The sequence below is a fragment of the Uranotaenia lowii genome, chromosome 2 (assembly GCF_029784155.1).
Source record: "Uranotaenia lowii strain MFRU-FL chromosome 2, ASM2978415v1, whole genome shotgun sequence".
NCBI lineage: Eukaryota > Metazoa > Arthropoda > Insecta > Diptera > Culicidae > Uranotaenia > Uranotaenia lowii.
The window spans coordinates 149,959,773-149,972,007 of NC_073692.1; the positions used below are offsets into that span (position 1 = coordinate 149,959,773).

The 12,235-nt window shown below is 34.9% G+C and overlaps 1 protein-coding gene across 2 annotated transcripts; it reads left to right on the plus strand.

The window, feature by feature from the left end:
- The first annotated feature begins 478 nt into the window (after positions 1–478).
- Positions 479–11,816, plus strand: LOC129743961 (mitochondrial import inner membrane translocase subunit Tim21). 2 transcript variants are annotated; one of them, XM_055736218.1, is made up of 3 exons: positions 479–585; positions 10,912–11,491; positions 11,560–11,816. In XM_055736218.1, the coding sequence occupies exons 2-3, from the start codon at positions 10,913–10,915 to the stop codon at positions 11,695–11,697; spliced, it is 717 nt and encodes a 238-aa protein (XP_055592193.1). In that variant the 5' UTR covers positions 479–585; position 10,912; the 3' UTR covers positions 11,698–11,816. The 2 variants fall into 2 exon arrangements, with proteins under 2 accessions (XP_055592193.1, XP_055592192.1); XM_055736217.1 differs by lacking the exon at positions 479–585 and adding an exon at positions 6,373–6,527.
- The last annotated feature ends 419 nt before the right edge of the window (positions 11,817–12,235 follow it).

The following is a 12,235-nucleotide window of genomic DNA, read 5'->3' on the forward strand; positions in this document are numbered from 1 at the left end:
TCTGTTCTGGGACCATCTGACGGACAGATAAAATGAGATAATCGGAAGGCACGGATTGCTTAGATTGTTTCATATTTTCAGCGAAATGCGCGAACAAATTTCCTTTAAAAAGAACAGCGCGCGTGCGGAAAGGTCATTCTTAATTCGGATTTTAAAGTGCGAACATTGAGACTTCAAAGAAGACGGCAAATAAAGGCGACGGAATATCCTGGGTTGACGACACCTGTGTTTGACTGAAACGCCGTTTTTTAGGATTATAAGAGGTTAGTTTGAAAATCTTATGGGCAGAAAAACCTCAGCTGATTTTTTTTTATTTCAAGAAATGTTAAAGTATTGATAAGTTTTTCTTTATGTGTGAGCAATTTCAAGGGATACAAAATTGAACCCGTCTATTTAAAAAGACAATTGTCTTGCGTACAAGTTTATAAAGTTGCACAAAACATTGGATACAAGTCAAATATCAACTGTCAAATCTAGTCCAACCGAATCGTGAGCAAAATAAAAACACCGATGGCTGGTGCTCTTCCAAAGCCGGAAAACAGTGAATATTTATAAAAAGTTACTGAAAACATTGTTTAGTTGAAGGTATGAATCAATAGAATAAGTTAGATACAGAGATTTCGGTTTGCTAAATTTAAATTAAGTAAAACATGTACAGGTTGTCGTTCTTAGAATAACAAATGCTACTGTTCAGCATTTTTGGCTTTTTGTTTATGTAATTTCCTATAAGAATAAGAATAAATATTGATCAAATTCATAGGGCTAAATGACAGCTTGCTGTTAAATTCCCGAAAAAAATATAAAATTTAAAAAAAAATTCATCTTCAAACATGGATTTTGATGATAATTGCACTTATTTTATTCTCAGCTTAACATATAAAGGAGCAGTAAAATATTTAAGCCAGAAAACACAAAAATTCAGCAACAAATTTCTAAGAATTTTTTTCTGAATATAAGGATGCTGCATACATTTAAAGGTAAAAAATACTACAAAAACTCCGATAGCCAAAATTTTACAAATGAATGTGTGGATGATAGAAATTTGTTGACATTGTTGACAAACGCGTGAAGCAAAACAATCATATCCCAGCATTTAGAAACGAGATTTAAAAGGCGTATCTTTGATTTGCATGTTGGTGCATTTTATCCCAGACAGGTAACTGAATTATAAAAATATTTATTTAAAAAGTTGTGTGATTAATCGAAAAATATGTTTACACAAACTGTTATATCCACAAGTATACCGTTCAGCCTTGCGACTCCAAAGATCACTGCATTATAAAACGTGGTAGATAGTCGATTCCTATAAACGAAGTTTATTTCCCGAAAAATATTATTTCCCGGAAGATTGCTCAGAGCACCAAATTGTGAGTTCCACTTCCTATTATTATAATAATTTCATTAAAATATATTCTTTAACTTTGAGCTGTTCTACTGCTTAAAAGAGGGTGTATTTTTTACAAGTCACGAAGCCATGAGTCTCATAACACTCTCGTGACACCAACATTGTTGGTAAAGGATGAGAAAACCAGTGAAGAGTTTATAGATGATACTATTTAGCCAATCCGTCATACTGGGTAAAGTTTTTTACGGCATCGAAAAATGTTAAAATAATAAAACTAGCTTAAGATGCGAGAAATTTTGTCATTATCACTTACATTGTTATCAAAACTTAAGTTTTTATTAAAGTGTAGTATTCATCCAACTGATCACCCCTAGTTTTGTTGTACCACTCTGACAGTTAACACATTATACCACAGTTGACGTAATAAAGTTCCCTTTGATTTTGTACTCCAACACGTGCGGACGCGTTTTCATATTGCTCGTCTAGAAGTCCTCGGTTCTACTTTTTAGCTTATTATATTCGCGCTGCCGTTTTGAGTTTTTAAGCATTAAAACATAATTAAGGAATAAAGAGAAAAAAATACCTTTGTTTGGCGATTAGCGCTTTGCATTAGAGACACAAAGAACAGACGTACAAGCTAACCCGTGAAACTGGTGTAAAATTTCGAACGACCGTTTTTAACCAATTTCTGTTTTTTGGCTAGACCACCAGATGTCTACAAACTCACCAAAGAGAACTGTCAAAATCAAATAAAGAAAAAAAACAAAATTTTGGTCAGTTTTGAACAGGTCGTATGAATTGTTTGGCATGTTTCGAGAAAATCGTTTTTTGAAGTTTCGTTATACTTTCGTCACGTGGCATAATGAAAAAATACCTTAAAAGTTAATCGCTATTTCCTGCAAGCTATAAGTACTGACCATACTGACTGGACACTCGATTTCGTTTTCTGGATAATTTTTCCAGAAAAAAAAAATAAATCATTTTTCCAACAGTACGCAATGTCGATTCCAGAGTGCGCATCGATCGATTTGAAGAAATGCTATCCCAGTTAGGAAATGCCACCCAACTTTAAAAATAAAACACGCAATTTCTACGATAAAATCGGGCTAAACAGGACCATTTTTCCTACAGGGCATTTTTTATCAAATTTTTCAGGTTCGCCAACTGCCGTCGGTATTGCGAACCTGCAAAAGCTGACAACAAAAAATTAGACAGAAAATGGTCGAATTTTTGTTCTAAGAGTCAAGTCAGTGTGGTCAGTGCTATAAGTATTGAATTTTAAACAATGGGATGCAAAAGTGATGCTTGAAAGTTACCCGCTTTGGGATGTCTAAAATCAATTCTGATCGATAAGACTGATCGTCAAGAATGTTCCTAATTGACTGGAAATAGCCGATTCGTCTTCTAACGATAACCAATAAAGAAGTGCAAAAATTTATTCCAAACCTCTTAGTTATTTTTACTGCCTCAGTAGTGCAAAAATAAAAGGAGTGAAATTCTGTCCAGTCAAAAGTAGCGCTTCTTGCAATAAATTGAACCCGTCTATTTTAGAGCGGAATCAATTTAATTATTAATGGGTTCATTTACGATTATGCCTTTTCAAAAACTGATCTGTAACTTTTGAACGGCGGCAATAGATTTTGGATGTCATTTGAAATTTTACACACTTTTTTAAAGATTTTTTGTTCAAGATTGTACGTCATTTTTCTGTGTTAGATATAAATAATTTTTATACATGATAAAGCGGTTTTGATAAGTAATCACTAACTTTGACCGAATAAGTGATATCTACAAATATCTGAAATAACTGTTGATATCATTTATTTTCAATAGTTTTAACATAAAGACAGTGACTAAAGTTAGTAACCACGAACAATTTCCACCATCATTTTGCTTATTTGCCTTATAAAATGAATGTTATATGAAAGAAATTAAGTGAGTTTTTCAAGATTACCATGCATATGGTTGCCAGATTGCCCAGTTTTATCCGGGTTAGCCTGGATATTTAATACTAAATTTAAGAACAGCCCGGCCCGGCCCGGTTGTCCGGATTTCATTGAAAAATGCTCGGATTTTGCCCGGATTTATTTACTTTTTTTGGCAATTTAAACAAAAAAAAACAAACACCTTCCAAACGAGATTTTTTTAAAAGGTTTTATTAAAATAATCATAAAAGGTTTTTTGGAAGCCTAAAATACGGGTCAAAAATCTATCGATGAGTTTTGATGAAAAAAAAAATTCATTTATTTTTTTTTCTTGATTTATGTTGAGGAATTTCTGAATCATGGCAAAATTTGCCCGGAATTTTGGTCGTCAATTTTAAATTGAATGCCCAAATTTTGCCAGGTTTGTCAGGCCCGGATACGTGTTGAAAAAATTCTGGCAAGCTTAACCATGCAGCAGGCCCGTTCGAAGGACTCGTCCAAGGGGGCAGAGGGGTTTTGAAATTAAAATATAGCTAGAAATAATAACAATACAAAAATACACAACAAACAATTCAAAATTATGTTGCTTTTTCTGAACCTTAATTTAAGCACATAATCCAGTTATAAGCTCTCCCCAAGGAGTTCAGGCTCCAAATCAGAAAGAAGAAGGAGAACTAGAAATTTGGTTGGATTTTAAATTTCGAATATAACAATTTAGCGCACAGAAATAGAATTCAAAATTATAACACCAAATTTCAATAAAAATTAAATCCGAATCCTTAAATGAACTTCAGATCTGATCTGCAATTAACCATGATGGAAGCTGATTTAGCAAAAACATTTCTTTTATGTATTTTTAATTGAAGGGTTGATTGCAAAATTTCCTTGAAAAAAAATTTTTGAAAAAAAAATTTAAACCATTTTTTGAAATGGGAATATTCGAGGTGAAAAAAATTATTTTGAACAAGAGAATTCATTCAAAGCACAGAGTTCATGATTGAATTCATTGAAAAAAATAAGAATTTTTTTCAAGAGTGTCAGTGAAGAAAATAAAAGAAAAAGTCATATATTAAATCAAATTCTTCATATAAAAGTTGATTTTTTAATTTCACAATAATATCTTTATGTGTTTATAATACAAGATGTTCAATTCATCATTGAAAGTTAATAGTGGCAAAGCTTAGGTTGGGAAATGGATGGTTTTATAATACAAGATGTTCAATTCATCATTGAAAGTTTATAGTGGCAAAGCTTAGGTTGGGAAATGGATGGTCAATAAAAATTTTTTAGAAATTGAAAACACATTTCCATGTTTTGTTGTACACATTGAAAGAGCACTTCAAAAGTGTTGAAATTAAGCTTTAAAGTCGCTACTTGGAATTATTTTTGGAACTTTTCATAGATTAGCTTAAAAATCATGATCGATTCAAACAAGATGATTATAAACAAATAATAATAATAAATTCATTTAAAACTATATAAACGTTTAACTTTAATAAGTTAATAAGTTAAACGTAAATATAGTTTTAAATTTAAAGCTCTGTTTTTTCCGCCGTTATTAAAACACTGGGTCCTGACAGTGACAAAAAGTAGAAACTGTGTTTTTCAAATCAAACTTCAAAGAAAATAATGTTTTCAGAAAACAAAAATTCAGAATAAAAAAACATTGACAAACTTTTTAGAGATATTTAAAAAAAAAAAAAAAGAGTTTGTCAGTTAAATGTGGTCAATTTATTTTACCACAAAAACCATGCTTTAAAAATCGATACATTTATTTGAAAATATAAACAAAAAAGGAAGATGAAAAGATAAGTTATTTTTTAACATTTTTGATGAAAATTTTTCAATAAAAACTTCTTTTTTATTTCAAAAACTTGTTTGTAGAAACTTATTGATAACTCAGGAATACAGCATTATTGAGCCTGTGTTGATTTGGTTAATTTTGGCATCCTGAAATAGAATCTTTACTTAGATTTTGTCTATCGCCTCTGGTTTAATGATATCGAGTTTTTAAGTTTAAAAATGCAACTGACATAACTGATGAACTAACAAACCTACAATACAGAAAAAATCTGACTCTAAATTCGTTCATAATTCTTAAAAATAAGGAAAATTATTTTGATCATGATGATGATGATGATGATCAGAAATAGCATAGTCCATCAGTTTTTAAAAATTTGAAAGATATCATAACGAGTAAATCTGACATTACTGAAGAAAGTTTTAAAGGAGTTTTTATTTAATTTAACCTTTTTGATCAAGCCTGCAAAATGATTTGATTTTTGCTTTTTCAAATATCAGATGTTCAGTTTGGAAATTGTTTTATTTTACAGAATGGGGAAATATAACGAATTGAAATTTTCTCTGACTTGTTTTCGCAAAAGTCAAAATTACTTGCGGTTTTAGGAAATGTTGATAATCAATTGAAAACGTTTATTATAATTTTGAATGTAAAAGTTTTAAATTTTTTTCAAAAAATTGTCGAATTTCCTTTCATGGTGTCTACCTAAAAACTAATTGCGCATTTTGATTAAGGGCATCCAATTTTATCAAAGTAAGTTCCAAATTATTTAGAAGATTAAGAAACTAATAATGGTAATAATGGTTGGTTTCAAATTCTTGTTTGGTTACACTTATTTAAAAAAAATAATATTCTAAAAACGAGGTATGCCCGGTTGTCCGGATTTCATTGAAAAATGCCCGGATTTTGTCCGGATTTATTCACTTTATTGGCAAATCAAACGAAAGAAATCAAATTGTGTTATTTTGCCTTCAACACAAAGTTTTTCGAGCAAGTTTTATAAAAACATAATGGTAGGAAGCCTTTAATGCAATTTAAAATCTGTCGAAGAGTTTTGATGACATTTTTTTTTTAATTTCTTTCCTTGATTTAGGTTGAGTAATTTCTGAATTTTGACAAAATGAGTATTTGAGTAATGAGTAATGAGTATTTGTTGGCCTCTTCCTGCTGCTGCCATGATGTTATTGCCCTAACCGAAACATGGCTGAACGCCAGGACCTTCACCAGTCAGGTTTTTAGTTCTGACTATGTCGTGTTTCGTTGCGATCGTGGCCCCAGTAACAGTCTGAAGTCAACCGGAGGCGGAGTTTTACTGGCCATCAAATCAACCCTGCAAGCTGTGTCTATCGACGACAATTCCTGGGATGATCTGGAAATTGTGTGGGTCCGCCTCGATCTCGGTAACCGGAAGCTCTTTGTGTGTGTGGTCTATATACCTCCGGATCGTACACGAGATGTGAGTATTGCCGATTCGTTTTCCAGCTGCCTCACCAACGTCACGTCGCTTGCCTCACCTGAAGACGACATATTAATCATCGGTGATTTCAATTTACCGGGTATCAAATGGTGTCCCTCTCAAGGCGGATTTTTATATCCTGACCCAGCTCGTTCCTCATTTTCGGCATTCTCCGAAACTATTTTTGACTCCTTAAGCACAGCCACTCTCCGTCAGATCAATAGCGTCGAGAATGAAAACGGACGTATGCTTGATCTATGTTTCGTGAATGAAGGAATTAGAACGCCGACAATTGAATTAGCTCCTGTGCCTTTGGTCAAATTGGTTCGTCATCATCCAGCTTTGCTCATCTCAATTGAAGTTTCCGGCTTGGATATTTCGTCTAGAAAACCAGCTGCATTCTTTCTCGATTTTAAAAACGCAGACTTTCAAGCTATCTCTGAAGTGTTAGACTCTGTAGACTGGGAATCCGAGCTTACACTTTCTGATCCCAATGCCGCGGCTGAAACTTTTTCACATGTCATCAATTACACTATTGATCGTCATGTTCCGAAACGTTTGGTGAATGAAAATTCAAGAGCTCCCTGGATCACCAAAGAATTACGCCAGATGAAAACTTTAAAATGCAAAGCCTTCCGCTACTATAATAGGCACAAAACACAAGACGCTAAAGACCATTACCGTAAACTTAATTCTGCGTATAAAAAAGCTAGCTTCCGATGCTATAGGAACTATCTGACGCGACTGCAACGAAACTTTAAGAATAGTCCGAAATCGTTCTGGAAACATGTTAAAGATCAGCGGAGAGAATTTGGACTTCCAACCAACATGTTCTTGGAGGGAGAAACTGCAAGTTCGGATCTCGGTATATGTAATCTGCTCGCTAAAAAATTTTCTAGTGTTTTTACCACTGGTTTAATCTCTGCCGATCAAATAGCTAACGCTGTTCGAAACGTTCCTTCCCTAAACGCATCTTTAAACATGATTGCTATTGAAGAGGAAACTATTTTAGAGGCAACTGCAAAAATGAAAAACTCTCTCTCCTCGGGACCGGACGGAATACCTGCCACATTTCTGAAACGCCTTATGCCCCATTTATTGTTTCCAATTAAACGAATATTTCAAGCTTCGCTGGACAGAGCAGTTTACCCTTCGCTGTGGAAGGATGCTTATATGTTTCCTGTTCACAAAAAAGGTGACAAAAGGGATATAAATAACTACAGAGGAATATCTGCCTTATGCGCAATTGCAAAATTACTCGAACTGGTAATTCTGGACCCCATTTTCTCATTCTGCAAGGAGTATTTTTCCAATGACCAACATGGGTTTATGCCCAAGCGTTCAACTAGTACGAACTTAATGAACTTTACATCCTATGTGCAAGAAAGTTTTACAGCGGGTATCCAAACCGACGCAATCTACACAGATTTGTCTGCCGCGTTTGACAAAGTTAATCATGAACTTGCTATTGCAAAACTCGAACGTCTTGGAATCTGTGGTTGCCTATTGAATTGGTTCCGTAGCTACCTGATCGGAAGGAAACTGACCGTTCGAACTAAGGATTCGTATTCCAGACAATTCCCTGCTACTTCCGGTGTTCCACAAGGGAGCCATCTAGGACCGATTGTGTTCCTTATTTATTTTAATGACGCACTTCTACTGCTCGACGGACCCAAACTCGCCTATGCTGATGATCTGAAATTGTTCAACATAATCAAAGGCCCCGAAGACACTGCTGCACTACAAAGGCAATTCGACCTTTTCGCTACCTGGTGCAACAACAATTGCCTGGCGTTGAACCGCAATAAATGTTCCGTCATAACATTTTCGCGCAAAAGGCATCCCATTTCCGCCGATTATTTCCTTTCGGACCACTTAATTGCCCGTGTGAGCCACATCAAAGATTTAGGTGTGATTCTTGATCAAAAACTTGACTTCAAGACACATACAAACTATATAGTGGATAAAGCTTCTCAATGTTTAGGCTTTATTTTCCGCGTGACGAAGGACTTCAGAGACGTATACTGCTTGAAAAGCCTCTACTGCAGCCTCGTTCGCTCCATCCTGGAATATGCATCGGCAGTTTGGAGCCCTTTCTACCAGAATGGCGCTGATCGGATCGAAGCTCTACAACGACGGTTTATGCGATATGCTCTACGCCATTTGAACTGGTCTGACCCGTTCAACCTTCCAAGCTACGAGAACCGCTGCAACCTCATTAGCCTAGACACGCTACAAGCCCGTCGAGCTGTCACACGGGCCTTGTTTGTCTCCGATATCCTGACAACGAAAATTGACTGCCCTTCGCTATTGGAATCAATCAACATTAGTATCAGACCTCAAGGACTACGGAACAGGAATTTACAGCTCTACACTCCCCTTCGTCAAAACAACTACGGGGCAAATAGTGCATTGATCGGTGTGATCAAGACTTTCAACCGTTACTCTGAACATTTTGATTTCGGTACATCGAGGGATTCCTTTAGAAGAAAAATTTTAATAGCGTTTAGGTCAAGGTAGTTTGTGTAAACTTTTTTTTATATTTTTAATTATTTTGTTTTGTATCCATTTAATCATTGGGATCAACATGTGATCCGTTGATTTGTTACCAAATAAATAAATAAATAAATAAATAAAATTTGCCCGACTATTACCCGGATTTTTTATCGTCAATTTTGAAATCAAATGCCCGGGTTTTGCCAGATTTTGGTATAAAATAGTCCGGATTTGTTTGGCCTGGACACGTGCTGAAAAACCGAAAACCTTAACCTTATATATTGTTCAACTTCAACTCAATGAACCATTTTTTAGAGGCGGTTCAAGAATCCTCCAAAGAGCAACAGTTATAGGCAAAAATATGGAACTTTAACATTACTTAAGTTCCATAAGTGGTCATATCTGATCCTTGATTCGATAGTTAATGCTATTTATGTTTCGATCCTTGATTCGATCGTTATTCCTATATGTTTCTGGTTTTTTTTTCTCTTATGTTGACATACATAAGTCCTTTTAATGTTTGGTAATGATAGATGAAATGAGCTTGACTCATTTCGAAAATGTTTTAGACCCATTAAAGGAACCAAAAGTTGACACTTTATTTGAAAAAAATGTTTAATTTACCTAATTGTTAATGTTAGTTTTTTCACTGGTATCAACTACAAATTAAGATACTCTCAACTTTATTGTTCATTTGAATGACACAACAAGTTGATTCTTAATTTAAGTCTGTTTGAAGATCACTCAGTAAAAAATATGCATTAAAAATTACTCGAAAATTCGAAAATTTTTTTTTCGAAATTCAGAAGTTTGTTTTTAAGGAAATTAAACCTATTGTTATTTCATACCTTCTAAATCAAACCATATATCATATTGTTTGGGCTTGTGATATCGCTAAGTTTGCAGGCCTCCGGAGCCGATGTCTGTGAGTTCGAACCTAAGAGTAAACACCAAACACAGTTGTACTGGATAAGTTTTTCAAAAATTGTCCGCCAACTGCAACGTTGATTAGGTCTCGAATGCCATAAAGAAGGTAAAACGACAGAATTTATATTTTTGACACAAACTTTTTTTTTCAATTCGAGACTACAGAATGCAGATGCCAACTTAAATTTGGATCAGAATTAGGACTTTTGTTGAAACCTATTTTCTACATTCTGATAACCGGTTAACAAATTTCGATTACAATTCCAGCCTACATAAATGCATTCAAAAAATCATCACCTTCAAGATTTGTTTCTGTCGTTAATAGATTCTTAAGAAACAAATCACAAAATAAGCTACTGACATTTAACTGGAGTCAACTTTTGATGAGACTAAAAATAAAACTTTATTTTTAGCTTGCTCTCATTGTGTCGATTTGAATATCTAGAAATAAACATAATTAGTGAGAAATAACTTATCGATATAATCTGCATATTTCTTCCTCCGCCGCGGGTTGTATAGAATGTATGTATAGAACTTTCGGAAAATCACGTCCAGATGTCAAAGTTTTTTTTTCTTTTGCTGATTATGCACAAAAAAGGAACTGGCAATGGAAAAATCGCGTGTCTAGACTTCCTTTATGGAACCGACAAAAGCTCGGTATTTTTATCCCTTTTTTCCAAGGAGTTTCCAACCTAAAGAGCGCAATGTCTAGTTATATGTTGAGTTGAATAATTGCTCAACAGGCATTTATTTATTACCCTAATTTATGTATTCCACTCCAGAGGCATGTCTAGTTCTAAAATTTTACGAAACTGTATACGAATAATTATATCTTGCTAATTTTATTGATCTTCTAATTGTTGAAAAAGCACATTTTTAAAACAACTTAAAACTTAAAGTAGCAAATAGTTATCATTCAAGAACCCCTCAACACGCCTCCCGTCTCATTTTCTATTTCCAGAATGTCCTTGCTACTGACGCTGCGACCTTTGCTTTTAAGAAATGGACTTCCGTCCACGTGGCCACCCGCGACGGCTAGCTCAATTTGGTATCGGCTGGCATCCAGCAGCGGAATCCCATTTCCCAAGCAATCAATTCGTAGCTATGCTGCAGTGCACCGGAAGGAGGCCTCCAGCCTGTCCCCTGAGGCAACCGGATCCGGAAGAACCGACGTGTCCACCGATGTTCGACCAATCGGAGAGCGGGTGAAGGAAAACACCAAAACTGCCAGCTACATGGGCGTGATCCTGCTGGGCGTTGGAGTTACCGGGATTCTTTTTTATGCCATTTTCAGGGAACTTTTTTCCTCGAATAGCCCGAACAACATTTACACGGAAGCGCTGGAAAGGATTCAGCACGAAAATCGAGTTAAGGATGCTTTGGGAGCTCCGATCAAGGGCTTCGGAGAGGAAAGCCGGCGAGGCCGACGGAATCACGTAGCCCACACTTCCTACGTCAGGGATGGAGTTCAGTACATTCGGATGCAGTTTTACGTGCAAGGAATCCGCAATAAAGCGACCGTACATTTAGAAAAGAAAATGGTATAGTAAACAAAAATTAAAAATAGTTTGATTGATAAGCTAACTTAATTTTCTACAAATATTTTTAGAACGACTCAGGCGACTATGAGTATCGGTATCTGTTTGTTCAGCTCGATTATTATCCCCACACAACGATCATCCTGGAGGATAACAGACTGCAGCAGGATGCTGCCAAGAGTGGTCAGCCATTGCAGCCTCTTTTCTAGCTCACGTTCTAATGTGTCGACTAAATTATGTCATATTTTGTAAATATATTAAGTTTAAAAGTGTTTGAAGCTCTAGTAATGAGATGAAATGTTGGAGAAATGATTTCAACAGCAAAGCACTGAAATCCCTTTTTTTAAACAAAAAAAAATCCCTGGGTTTTCACGCAAAGAAAGAGTTGTTGTTTTTAATATTGAAAAGTTGAAGTATAATTTTTATTATTTTCCTATTTTACTTACTGGATCTAGAGACTTATCATGATAAATTTTGATTTGAATTCGTTTTTCGATTTCCTTTTTCCATGTTGACTGACGAAATTTTAAAACCTTCTAATGGAGTTCAATTGCAGCACCTTCTCAAACACATTCACTTGCTCAAAAAGATCTTCATTTGAATAAGAGCATCCAGCAATCAAACATTGGTGGAAAACAGGGTACATAATTCGTTGTTCAGGATATTGGTTTTTCTTTGTAATTTTTCTTGAAAAATAAACTTTATATTTTAATGAGCGATCCATAACTGAGGGATCTTAATGCAATT